At 38.5% G+C, this 14,626-nt stretch overlaps 1 protein-coding gene across 4 annotated transcripts in view; it reads right to left on the reverse strand.

Moving 5' to 3' along the window:
- The window catches only part of RPS6KA3 (ribosomal protein S6 kinase A3), a 120,211-nt gene that overhangs the window by 55,357 nt on the left and 50,228 nt on the right, over positions 1–14,626 (reverse strand). For all 4 annotated transcript variants that reach the window (XM_040468270.1, XM_040468268.1, XM_040468267.1 and 1 more), the window contains one exon: positions 4,704–4,820. In XM_040468270.1, the coding sequence (XP_040324204.1) occupies positions 4,704–4,820 (117 nt within the window). The remainder of the gene's footprint in view (positions 1–4,703; positions 4,821–14,626) is intronic.

The following is a 14,626-nucleotide window of genomic DNA, read 5'->3' on the forward strand; positions in this document are numbered from 1 at the left end:
TACAAGACTACCTATAAATCTCTTCTATTCATTTTGATCATTAGGCTTGTGATCTTTTTTTAAAAAGTTTTTATTTAAATTCCATTTAAATAAAATGGGCACCTGGGTGGCTCAGTCACTTGAGTACCTGACACTGGCTCATGTCATGATTTCATGGTTCGTGGGTTCAAGCCCCATGTCAGGCTTTGAGCTGTTAGTGCAGAGCCTGCTTCAGATTCTCTGTCTCCCTCTCTCTCTGCCTCTCCCCCAGTCGCGAGCTCTCTCGTGCTCTCTCTCTCTCTCTCAAAAAAATTAAATAAACATTAAAAAATTCCAGTTAGTTAACATACAGGGTAATATTAATTTCAGGTGTACCACATAGTGATTGATGATCTTTTTCATGAAATCTTTACACATACTTACTAAATGGACCTGAATTCCAACTCTTTTTTCTACCTAGCAGTGTTATTGAGCTGCCACAGATGGGAAGAGAAGCAATTATAATCAACAATTAACTTTAAGGTCAGCTCTCAATTATATGCACTAGCATGCAAGGTTATTAGCACAAAATTAAAAAAAAATACTACATTCAACTGATTCTAGGGCAAGGCAGAGTTCCTCACTTTGAGAAATTGTGCTAAAGGTGATTGGCAATGACCTCAAGCCTAGTAAAGAGCACCACAACTTGCACAGAAACCCTGATGCATTGGAGGTTCCTCTCCCCAAACCAAACCCCCCATCCTATCCCCCTCTGTGATGCTCCACTCTTTAGCTCCTTGTAGCCAGTTAGCACAGAGCCAAACTAGGGAGAAAAAAAGCATTCTTAATCAGGTTCCTAAGATGGAATGACATTCAAATGTTAAAGGTAAGCAACGATTATTAGTATTTTTGAACAGAAATAAATTTTAATTAGGTGGAGATAATTAGGATTTTTCTAATATTTATTCTTAAGATTTCCTAACCAAGCTTCTTTGTGCCACTGTACAAGAAAAATTCTCCCTGTGGATTGCAAGCTTTCTTCACCCTTCTTTGAAAGTACATTACTACATCGGCTGCCTGGGTGGCTCAGTTGGATAGGCATCCGACTTCAGCTCAGGTCATGATCTCATGGTTCATGAGTTTAAGAACCACATCATGTTCTCTGCTGTCAGAGCAGAGCCCACTTCAGATTATCTATGTCCCTCTCTCTCTCTGCCTCTCCCCTATGCTCTCTTTCTCTCAAAAATAAAATCATTAAAAAAAAAAAGATTACCTTAATACTTTCAGCACATGTTAGTTTGCAGAGGACCTTCACAAGCATTTGTAATACATCATCATGATAATTTTGGGAGGCAGGAGGACTGAGCAATGCCTATTTATAACTGCCCAAGCTAGGGCTTAGCGAGGTTAAATAATTTGACTAGTGTCACAGTGGATGTATTGGAATGAGAACCAGGCCAGCCACCCAGTTCTGTGCTCCTGCTTAGGGCACTATTAATGTTCCCTCTGGCAGGTTACCAGTCAATGTAGCAGGAGCAGCAGCGGTCCCAGATGCCATCGGATCTTCCCCCACCAGAGCATTTGTGACCTTTCGAACTCCCCCATGAAGCTATTCTAAGCTCTGACAGGTCATTCCTGTTTCCTTGGCTTACGCTGACTTTTTAGGATGAGTAAGAAAGGAGACACTGTATTTTTAATGTTTGCTATTTATAGTAAGGTATTTAAATTACTTTTAAAGAAATAAAGGGAGATGCATGCTAACTTCTGGCAACTTAAATACTCTATTCCTTGAAAATCTAATGTATAGAAAGGAACCCATCTATTTGGGTTTATCTGTAATGCATTGCAGGATAATACAACTCCACAGCAGATATTATGTGCATGGCCTTATATTAATTCTCACGACTAACCTATGAGGTCAGGACTATTATTTACTCATTGCTTCTTTCCAGAATTATACGATAGGTACTGTGTTGCCAGCTCAATGCTGAGACATGTTACAAAGCATGTCCCCTGGACTCATGGAATGAATATATAAGAGACAACCAATAAACAACTACACAAATGAAAAGCTGCAATTGTGGTGAGTGCTGTGAAGATGAGGTATAAGATGTTCTGACAGGGTAAAATAGAGGAATATGACCTAGTCAGAATGGCAGAGAAGACCTCTTTGAGATCATAAGCATGAGAGGAGTTAACAAGATGAGGAGGGGGTGGGAGTGGAGCGGAGTGTTGCGTGCAGAGGGAAGTGCATGTGCAAAGGCTTTCTAGTGGGATGGAGCCTGGTGCATAAGGACTGAAAAAGGTGGACAGTGTGGCCAGAACACAGGTAGTGAAAAATACATAAAGTGATGCTGCTGAGGTAGCTAGGCACCACAAAAAGGGGCTCCTCAGATATCTTAAGAATATGTCTTTATCCTAAAGACAAAGGGAGGCTACTAAAGTATAAGATTAGCTCTTGTTGGCTGTTATGTAAATAGTGGCTTGAGAAAAGAATAAATTTGGGAAGCCCCAGTTAGGAGCCTCCTTCAATAGGCCAGGGAGAAATGGTCGTTCCATAGACTTGAGGAGTGGCAGTGGAGAAGGACAGGATAGACAAGATTTGAGAAATCATTACTAAATCAATAGGACTTACTGACAGATTAGATTGGTGGGGGGGTGGCAAGAGGAAAGGGTAGGCAGTAGAAGGATATGTCAAAAATGACTCCCTAGTTTTTGGCTTAACTGGATACCATTCATAGCTGCAGAGAAAAATGAAACAGGGCAGGTTTGGGGGGGCAGGGGGAAATCATGAGTTTGGTCTTAGACATGTTGAGTTTAAACTGCCTTGGAGACACGTTAAGAGAAAAAAATATGCAGCTGTCCAGAGTTCAGAGCTTAGAGGCATGATCTAGATTGGAGATAGAAATCTGTTAAGACAGCTGTATAGGGGTTATAATTAAGATAGTGGGTATAGAGAAAATAATTAGTAGGGAGTGCAGAGTGAGGAGAAGGAAGCCTAGAATGGAACCTTGAGGAATTTCAATACTTAATGACTGACTGGGAGGAAAATGAGGCTCTAAGAGGTTAAATAACTTGCTCAAGAACATGAAGCAAGTTAAGCAGAAGGAAAAAAAAATCGGATCCAAGTCTGACTGACCTATAGGGCCCAAACTTGCAACCATTATGTTATGCTGCCTACTTAACCTATATGTGAATTAAAAGCATCACTTTGGGGGGGGGGGTTGAAAGAGGTTAACAGCTGTAATAAATTACCTATATTAACCAAGAATTGCTAAAGAGTCCCTCTAAAATACACAAGGAAGCTCAAGTGTTGTTTTGAAGTTTGCAAAGCACATTATCTTCAAATGTCTCCTCACAGGGAGGTGGTAAGGAAGCACTGCAATGGCAAGTTGAATGCAATCTCAGAATTTTCCTATCACTGAGAAACGGATTAGCAGAAGAATGAAGATATTGCATTTTGCGGAACAATTTTAGTTGGTGGGCTTGGGAAACATTTTTTGATAGTAAAGACAAACCTGGACATCACTGAATACAATGCAACCTTTGTATTCATTTTAAATTTATTTTATTTTTATATTTAAAATTAAAAAAAATATTCATTTATTTTTGAGAGAGACAGAGAGAGAGAGAGTGAGCACATGCAGTAGGCTCAAACTCACGAACCGTGAGATCATGATCTGAGCCCAAGTCAGCGGCTTAACTGACTGAGCCACCCAGGTGCCCCAATATTCATTTTAAAGACAAGATGTAAGTCCCCAAAATTTCATGACTCATATTGGCAATCCCCACCCTAATTCCTTAGAAGTATTCATCTACTTTCTACGGGTATTAGGGATAGTCTGGAGGGAAAACTGAGACATATTGTGATAATGTATCTGCAAGAGCACCTTCCAATTCTACATGAGGACTCAAAAAGAGTATCATAAAGTGTACAAAGGGAATATTTTTTGATTTTTAATCATTTGCAAAGTGCAATTAAGAGAGGTCACATGTTCTTTTTATTTTTTTTTATTTTTATATTTTTATTATTTTTAAAATTTTTAAAAAAAAATTTTTTTTTTCAACGTTTATTTATTTGGGGGACAGAGAGAGACAGAGCATGAACGGGGAAGGGGCAGAGAGAGAGGGAGACACAGAATGGGAAGCAGGCTCCAGGCTCTGAGCCATCAGCCCAGAGCCCGACGCAGGGCTCGAACTCACGGACCGCGAGATCGTGACCTGGCTGAAGTCGGACGCTTAACCGACTGCGCCACCCAGGCGCCCCATTAAAAAAAATTTTTTTTATGTTTATTTACATTTGAGAGAGAGAGAGAAAGAGAGAGAGTGATAGTGCACGAGAAGGGGAGGGGCAGAAAGAGAGGAGACAGAATCTGAAGCAGGCTCCAGGCTCTGAGCTGTGAGCACAGATGTGGGGCTCCAACTCATGAGCCATGAGATCACGACCTGAACCAAAGTCGGCTGCGCAATTGACTGAGCCACCCAGGCGCCCCTTAGAGAGGTCACATGTTCTTGAAGATAAAATGAATATGAAGTGAATACTGCCAATTTACAAACATTTCCAGTGTACTTTTCAATGACTTTATTCACTTTCCAACACTTACGGATAGTGAGAAATGTAAGAACATAGAAACACTGCTTGTAGGGAGATCAGTATTTCATAAAATAGTTCCATTCCCCATCTGCACTAAATACACATGAATTCCCCCCAAAAAACTTTTTAAAAACACACACTCATGACTTACCTTTCCAAATGATCCCTGTCCCAATACTTTTAAAAGTTCAAATTGGGAAGGATCTGCCTTTTCATGCCCTTCCTTTACATGATGTGTGATTGCAATTTCTTTGATACTGCCTTCTTCCTGTTGATGCAAATATAAAGAAAGAAAAGAAAGTCAGAGATACTTTCTCCAGCTAAAAGTTAAGAAATATAAATTTAACATATTAGAAATCCTCAAATTATTATTTTTTTAAGGAAGCTTTATGCCCAACATGGAGCTTGAACTCATGACCCTGAGATCAAGAATCACATGCTCTACCCACAACGTACTTTCAACTTAAATGTAAGAGAGAATAATAGCAGCCCACTACATAGACCAATTTAACTTCTACTTGACATTAGCACTGAGTATTTCCAACTCTTCATTCTTCCTACTGGAGATAATTAGAACAAATAGTTTCATGGGGTGAGTGCAGAGGGTGTAAAGAAGTCTGAAAACAGATTGGAGTAATCTGCTGTGCTTTGACATGTGCTTGTATTTGGTAGAACCAATGTTACACACACACACACACACACACACACACACACACACACACACACACTTTTTGGGAGATGAGTTGAAAAATATTCCAAGGCAAACATAGAGATTTCTATCCTCAGCAGGGCCATTTGAATCAGTATGCTGAAGTTTATTCTGTTGGAAATATGTTAAGATACGTTCTGTTTCTAGGACTACTTGAGATCTGACAGTGGAGAAAGGAATAGCTATAAAACACAAAACCCAAAAAGATTTACCATTTGGACAGAGGATTAGACACAGGAAAAAAAAAAGTACTATTTAGCATAATGAACAGTGGAAGGTCTTGGGATTAAGAAGATTTTTAATTTTTTTAATGTTTATTTATTTTTGAGAGAGACAGAGACAGAATGCAAGTGGGTTAGGGGCAGAAAGAGAGGGAGACACAGAATCTGAAGCGGGCTCCAGGCTCTGAGCTGTCAGCACAGAGCCTGACACGGGGCCCGAACTCACGAGCTGTGAGATCATGACATGAGCCGAAGTCAGATGCTCAACCGAGCCACCCAGGTGCCCCGGGGTTAAGAAGATTTTTAAAGACAGTGGATGCTTCAGTGTATCTGAGCGAAAATATCAGAAAGGAGACAAAGGTTGAAAATACATCCAAGTATACACAGAATTTCAGTTACTTATTCACTCTGGGATTAGCAGATTAAGTATACCTTATTTAATCAAGACATGTACTATATGTTACAGCCAAAAACTACAATAAGACAAAACTCAGACTGTCAAAGACTGTTTTTACTTCTTTTTTTTGGCCTATGACGTTATTTTTCTGAGTGCCTAAGTATTATTAGTAGAATCTAAATGTGCTGTACACAAATAATTCATTATTTTTATTATTCTTGTGTTACATCAATGTTTGAACTCAATTAACACTGAGACAGAATGTTGGCTATATATGGAATTCAAAGATTTCTGAAAAAGAATATTAGGTATCCTAATGTGGCAGGTTTTGAAAATGAATAGTAAAAGGAAGAAACGCTCCTATAACAGGTCAAAAAATACATCGAGGCCCAGCATTTTACTCTGTAAGACACAAGTTTGTAGGCTGTGCTACAGTGAGGCAGCTTAATCATGTTGGACTCTCTCAGAACTTTGGCAACAATAAAACAATCTCCTAATATGGTTTAGTCCTTTATTTTGTAATTTCACATGCACTACCCCCTGTACTTCTCACAAACATCTTGTGCAGTAGGTATTAGGGTAGGATCAAGCATTACCTGACTCTGAGACCCTGCCCCATTCCTGGGCACCCCTTCTCTGCAAATGACACTGGTGTACAAGGGCTCAAGAACGATAGCTATTTGTAGCTATATTAGCAAAGGCAGGAAGCAAATTACTAAATTCTTTTAAGAAAACTTTCAAAGAACAGTGCATACGTGGAATTAAGTAAGATTTGGATTAAAATCCAGCAAATATTTCTGGGTTAGGTACTTTTTCACATTTTTATCTTATGCTTCATGACAAATCTCTAACTACATATCAATGTTAGAGTTGATAATAACAGGGTGGAGTATACCTCAGAGCAAGCAAAAACATCTCTGAATTCTCTACAGACTCCCCCATTCCCCACTAGAAATTTGACAGACCTTTTAAAGGTCAAATGGTTTGAATATAGTCTGAAGTTTAAAGAGATTAAGTAAAGAACATAAGCCAGTAACTGGTAGACTTATGGCTCAATTCCAGGTTCTGACTTCTAGTGACTTCTAAAACAAGGCTTTTAGCATTATTCCACACTGAGAATGTCATAGGCTTCTGGTGGTTCCCCATCCAAGATCAATGGCAGGAACATACAGACTTATTCCCTTGATCTTTGTAACTGGTCTGTATCTCTTGGGTCAGTTAGCTAAAGTGATTAGAGAAATGTCTCAGAACCTTTGGTAGCATACCTTACCAACAAAAAATAATTTTTTTAAATTAAATTAGCATATACCCAATATTTGTACACTTATTGGCTTATAAATTATATATACTTTTGTATTGCTAAATTATATACCTTATGCATGGAATGAAACTATAAACAAGTTCTCCTTTTTTGTAACCCAAAGTGCTGTCACATCACATTTTAAAGACTAGTGGATTACAGACTTAAGAGGCCAAGTTCATGGGTTGGATTCCAGCAATGTGCCAGTTAGCCTCCTATGGAAAAAATCATCCGTTCAAGAGCCCAGTGGGAATCTAACAGCCACTTTTGCCCTTAAATCACGAGGCTGTGAAGAACTATACTCTACAAGGTTCTATACGTCTTACCAGTTTTCTTTCTTGGGTAAGTGGGATTTAATTTTAGGTTGCAATATTGTTTCATCTTTTATTTCATAACAAATACTATAGTTGTGTGTCACAATGATGCAACACAGGGAAGGCATCACTTAGTTAAAATGTTTTGCATTTTGTAGCAGGCATATAGAATCAAGCCTTACTTTCATAGTGAGAGCTACAATCAGGTAATAGATATCAAAATAAACAGCAGTAACTATTTAAGAAAGATTTCATCTTTGATGACTACCCTTCCTTTCCTCTCTTGTCAAACAAGTTACCAAAAACCATGGACTCTCCCTTTGATCCTTTCATTCAACATACACTAAAATATCTACCATGTATCAAACATGGTAATGGAAACATCCTTTCTTTTCTTTTTCTTTCCTTTTTTTCCTTTCTTTCTTTCCCTCTCCCTCTCCCTCCCTCCCTCCCTTTCTTTCTTTCTTTCGTTCGTTTGTTCTTCCATTTCCAACAGGACCACTCAGGTACAATCCTTCATTACCTTTCCTGTGGAAAATTGAAACTAGCTTGGTTACTCAGAATGCTCCTTTGTGCCACTGCCAGTCCAATTTATCCTCCTGACAAATTCGTTTTCTAAAAGGAGACAGCTTCAGTCATATGACCAGATGGCTCAAACACTCTTCTGAGTTTTCCCAAATTAAATGCACTGCTTCACCTTGGAATTTGAGGCCCTCTACAATACGGCTGCAACTTAGTTTTCTGGTATTTTCTCCCAACATTGCCTTACATGTAACCTTTCATCAACCTGGGTTATTTCCTGTTCCTTAAACGTGTTTTTAAAATTAAAGTAATATGTGCACACAAATGACAAATCAAATAGTGACAGAATACCTTATGATGAAAAGCAAGTCTCCTTTCACCCTCATACCTAGGCCTTTAAACAAAAGTTAGTTCTTTCTACACTTACTTTGATAATTCCTTGGTTAAGACACTGCCTGCTGATTTAAAAAAAAATTTAATGTTTACTTATTTTTGAGACAGAGAGAGACAGAGCACGAGTGGGAGAGGGACAGAGAAAGAGGGAAACACAGAATCTGAAACAGGCTCCAGGCTCCAAGCTGTCAATACAGAGCCTGACACGGGGCTCAAACAACGAACCTGAGCCAAAGTCAGACACTTAACCGACTGAGCCACCCAGGTGCCCCAAGACAATGCCTGCTGATTTAAAAATTAGATGATTCACTTATATCCTTTTATCATCTTTCTCTCCACTGTTTGATAATTATATTACTTCTACATAAACTTTTCTTTTTTTAATGTTTATTTATTTATTTTGAGAGAGAGTGCCTGAGCAGGGGAGGGGCAGAGAGAGAGAGAGGGAGAGAAAGAATCCCATGCAGTCTCCAAGCTGTCAGTGCAGAGCCCGACACAGGGGCTCCATCTCACAAACGCTGAGATCATGACCTGAGCCAAAATCAAGAGTTGGACTGAGCCACCCAGGTGCCCCAAACTTATGTTTTCTCTTAGTTTTGGATAGAATCCTAACTCCTCACTTTGTAAAAGGAGGCTAATTAGTGCCTGTACATTTTTTTCTCTCAAGCTTCCCCAATCTGCTGCTGATCGTATTTTTACATTTTTATTAATATTAAGAAAATTAACATTCTCTGCTATAACCACAGCCAAATCCTTCACGTTGTCTCCACAGCCTGATTTTAAAAACAGAAGGCTTATAAGCCAGCATCCACATATATTTTCATGACAATATATTGTTTAAATGTAGGCTAGAAAGTACATTTAAATTTCCTTTTATATGGGCCTGTAACAGTGACTTCCAAAACAATCTGAGGGGACTTAAAAAACCACCATTTCATCAAATGCTTAAATTCATGATACATTTTACTTTGAGTTCTATTGGGACCATGAATTTTTTGCATGTTTTTTTTTCCCTGTTTGTAACAGCAGCAGCCCCCACCCCCACCCCATCATTCTGGGGGGAGGGAAAGGTTAATCTGACCATTAGTCTTAATTTCTCCTTAACCCTTTACCATACTTCCCATTCTTCTGAGAGCACTCTCTTACTCTCCCATCAGGAATGGTTGTTCTCTAGGCCTTGCTGCGCAGCTATTACCTTCGGATATCTCTTCAGTGCTTTTCTGGTCGAATCCACTATTCTCAGTTTCCCATGTCTTTCTCTTTCTTAGATTACTCCCTTGTAACTTCCTAAGAAAGGTGATGTAGAAAAAAAACTTTCTGAAGCTTGCACATCTGAAGATATCTTTATTTTGTCTTCACATTTGTATAATTTGGCTTTGTACCAAATTCTAGAATAAAAACAATCTGGCCTCAGAACATTGACACCAATGATCCAATGCCCTCTAACAGCCAGGACTGCTACTGAAATGGGTGATGTTAGCCGGATACACATTTTTGGGAAGGTGAACTGGTTTTCTTTCCAGAAGCTTTTTTTTTTTAATTTCTTTTTTACATTTATTTATTTTTGAAAGACAGAGAGAGACAGAGCACAAGCAGGGGAGGGGCAGAGAGAGAAGGAGACACAGAATCCAAAGCAGGTTCCAGGCTCTTAGCTGTCAGCACAGAGCCCGATGTGGGGCTCGAACTCACGAACAGCGAGATCATGACCTGACCCAAAGTCAGACGCTTAACTGAGTGAGCCACCCAGGCGCCCCTCTTTCCAGAAGCTTTAAGAATTTTCTCTGTCCTTGTACTTCTGAAATTCCTCATTAGTGAGATAAATATGGGTCTTCTTTCCTTCCAAATGTTAGATGGTTAGTGAGACTTTATAATCTAAAGACCTGAATTCTTTGCCTCTGGGGGAAATCTAACATTTCTTTGATAATTTCCTTCCATCCATTTTTCAGGGTTTGTCTTTTTTCAACTCCTCTATTTAGTTGGGTATTGTATGTCTGGGATTGAATCCTGTATGCCACTTATCTTTTCTCTCCTATTTTCTGAGACACTTCCTTGATTTTATTTTCCCACCCTCATACTGAATTTCTTATTCTGGCAAATCTTATTTTATTTTATTTTGTTTTTAAAGAGAGAGGGAGCATGAGTGGGGGACAGGGAGAAAGAGAGAGAGAGAGAGAGAGAGAGAGAGAGAGAGAGAGAGAGAATCTTAAGTAGGGTCTGCACTCAGTGCAGAGCACCACATGGGGCTTGATCCCACAACCCTGGGTTCATGACGAACCCAAACCAAGAGTCTGAGGCTCAACCAACTGAGCCACTAGGGTGCCCCCAGCAAATCTTGTTTTAAAATAAATTTGCAAGTGCTCCTTTTCTCAATGTTTCTTAAAAAAAAAAAAATAGCAACTTTGGGTGCCTACGTGGCTCAGTCCGTTAAGCATCCGACTTCAGCTCAGGTCATGATCTCGCGGTTTGTGAGTTGGAGCCCTGCGCGCATTCTGTGCTGCCAGCTCAGAGCCTGGAGCCTGCTTCCGATTCTGTTTCCCTCTCTCTCTGCCCCTCCCCCACTCGCTCTCTCTCTCAAAAATAAATAAAAAGTTAAAAAATTAAAAAAAAATAGCAACTTCCTCCACTCCCTACCCTCTTCCCCAAAAATGGATGCAATCATTCCAAACCTCTTTGAGGATATAAACTAGAATTTCAAAAGTCTTTTCTAAATTGGTGCTAGGGAAGTACAAAAAAGTGTTCTTGGATGTGGAGACAAAAAATCAAGGCCTATGGCCCAAGTTCTGAAAATCTGTCACTGTTTTATCTTCAACACATGTTTTTGTTCCTTCCATGTTTAAATTTTTACTAGTTACATTAGCTAGCTATCTTCTATCTACTTTTATGTATATGTAGTCATAGTAGTATAAGAGGTAAAACATCCTTGGTTGGTATCTCAATGTCTAGCCTGTGCTTAATGTCACCCGTGTTTCCAAGTTATGGGACCATGAGTATTTTAGAAATGAATTTGAGGTTCACCTAGGACGTAATATTAATAATGTTTGGACAATCTTGGACAACAGGTAAAAAAGCAAACATGTGCTCTTCTAGCTCATACCTAGAATCCAATGAGATGGATGCAGAGAGGAATATCAAATTTGTGAAGTCAGGACTGACATTTGCATGTGAAAAACATATCTTGTCAATAAATCACCTGTTACTGAAATAAATCTGTCACATGAAAACATAGAACTACAGTTTGACAGTTTATAAAATTGTGTTTTTGCCTGTAAGTACACAGAAAGCAACTATAATTTTATGAAATAAGAATGTTGCCAATGAAGTAGAGCACATATTTAATTATATCCATTATTACTCTGTGAGGTTCACATATTTATACATTTTCTAGTACAAGTGTATTTTCTGCCCATTCATCATCACAAAAAAACTTACTTTGTGTATTTTCAAAAGTTATAGTAAATTCTGTATTTTTATTTTTACAAAGTCTATGTTTATTTTGTAAGTAAAGTTCTAGTTGTAGGCAAAACTATGAGGCTGGCAGCTGTTCTATACCACAATGCTGTATCATTTGTCTATACTATCACTTTCGGATATTTGCCACCCCCAGCCTAGGTGTTCAATACCTTCAAGCTATGTATGGGAACTCGTTTGTCCATTTAAACATTTCTTTCCTGAGTACCTAATACATGCCAAGCACTCTTCTAGGTCTCCGAGATATACAATAAATGAAACAGACCAAAATCTCTGGTGTTTTGGGGAGAAACCAAACAATAATAATAGGTATATTCATGTTAGAACATGATAAATATCATAGACAAAAGATATTAAGTTGGGTAAGAGGGATCAGAAGTGTAGAGATGAAAAGGACAGCTTCCAATTTTAAATAAAATCATCCGTGTAGGTTTTATTGAAAAGGTGCTATGTTAGTAAAGACCAAAAGGATGTGATGGAGTCAACCATTTGGGGAAAGAGCATTTCAGGCAACAGACAAGCCAGTGCAGAGGTCAGTGTGGGAGCACACATGGGAACCAGTGTTTGCATAAGAGAATGCAAAAGAGAAGAAGAAAATAGGTCGAAGAGGGAACTAAAATTCAGGAGGCTCTGTTGCTTCTGCTTCTTTCTGATTGGTTCAAATGGAAATGTTTCTGATCTATGACAGACTCTCTTAGAAGGCAACTCAGATCATGAGCCAGGTAGTGTGCTAGGTGTTACAGATACTAAGATGAAGAATAGTGGGGCGCCTGGGTGGCTCAGTCGGTTAGGCATCTGACTTTGGCTCAGGTCATCTCGCAGTTTGTGAGTTTGAGCCCCGTGTCGGGCTCTGTGCTGACAGCTCAGAGCCTGGAGCCTGCTTCCGATTCTGTGTCTTCCTCTCTCTCTGCCCCTCCCCCACTCATGCTCTGTCTCCCTCTGTCTCAGAAATAAACATTAAAAAAATTAAAAAAAGTTTTAATATCATCACTGATGACCGAAACTATGATACATCAAGAAATTAACAAATTCACTGTTCTATTTATACTGTGATTAATACCCACATCCAATAGTGAAATAAACAGAAACAGTTTCTCAGGTGTGACAGACTTTGGTTAACAAAAATTCACTCTTTGTGTAGCAAAGAAAGACAGTAATTTGATCAAGAAAATGTGCCTATAGGGGTGCCTGGGTGGCTCAGTCAGTTGAGCGGCTGACTTCGGCTCAGGTCATAATCTCACAGTTCGTGCGTTCCAGCCCTGGGTCAGGCTCTGTGCTGACAGCTCAGAGCCTGGAGTCTGCTTCCGATTCTGTGTCTCCCTCTCTCTCTGCCCCTCCCCCACTCTCACTTTGTCTCACTCTCTCAAAAATAAATAAAATGTAATAAAAAAATTTAACAAGAATAGTATCTTCCCTCTAGGAATTGACCTAGGGATTCCAAGATTTATTATTGGATAAATACTTGTTGAGATATGACCCCTGATAGAAAAAGCAAGGCCAGTTCAGCTAAAAAATATATAATTTTAGGAATTCTGCAAAGAATGTCATTTTAGACATCACAGAAAAATGGCAGAAGAAAATTTATGGACAGGTAGATCTTATGGTGTTTCTCCAATCACACAGAAAGCCACCCTGTTTGTTTCCCAGGACTACCAAGAGGTCCATAGGTTCCTTCCTAAATGACCCTTAAAGTTCACCCTTTAATGGGGAAAAAAATTAACTTAGCGTTTCCTTTTTAAGTTGAGAGGAAAAAGATACAAGTTTGTTCTTAAAATGTAAAAGGATTAAAGAAAAGGAACAGAAAGTGATGTTATTTGAGTTATAGAAAACCTAATATTGTAACATACTGCCATTAAGTAATATTGTAACATACTGCCATTAAGTAAACAAACTGGGTGATATTAATTGATTTTAAAGAATGATTCAACATTTGGCATTATGCCCTGACTTGTATACATAATTTCCTTTTTCCTGCCCTCCCGTGAGTCAGGAAGTGTGTTCTTAAGGCATTTGTATTTTCTAAATTGTTTTGAATGTCAGAAAATATGGTTGAAACTTGAAGTAAACTATTTAAATGTTTCTTGGTAAAAACTAATGAATAAATCTTTTCTAACCATGAATAGTAACCAGTTTTTGGCCTAACATAAAGAAGACCTTACAAATGAAAAATGTATACTTTATTTGCCTCTTAAATGTAACTCAAAATCAAAGTACTAATCTCTATATAGATACAAGGTTCTATAATGTACCGTATTTTTTAATTTAAAAAATGTATGTTAATTTTTAGATGATCAAGATACATAAAAACTATTTGGCTGTGACATAATTAGGCTGGTTATTGAAGCCATGGTGAAAGCCATATTTTAATATATTCCAGATTACAATTTGACCAAATCCAATTTACCTTTTTTCTAATGGATTATAAATATGCTCAGCATTTTTCAGTTAACCACAGTTTCTAAGAGAGTATTCCAAGCCAGCTTCTTATATTTGTTTGAGAAAACAGCATTGCTGTTTTCCAGACTAACTCTCCTAATCACTGCCGCAGAGAGCACAATTTTCTCCTAATCGGGAATCCCAATCAACAAATTTAATTCTCTTTAAAGAGCAGCAGGATAGCACAATTCTCATGGCAAAATATCAAGTTAATTTGGCAGAATTTTAGATGACATAAAATGCAAATTATCATTTGTTAAGCACATTTCAACAAAGTAATGCTTTGAAAACTCTGCCTACTCTAAGTCAGATAA

The sequence above is a fragment of the Herpailurus yagouaroundi genome, unplaced genomic scaffold (assembly GCF_014898765.1).
Source record: "Herpailurus yagouaroundi ecotype Mexico unplaced genomic scaffold, PumYag 67690, whole genome shotgun sequence".
Lineage (NCBI taxonomy): Eukaryota > Metazoa > Chordata > Mammalia > Carnivora > Felidae > Herpailurus > Herpailurus yagouaroundi.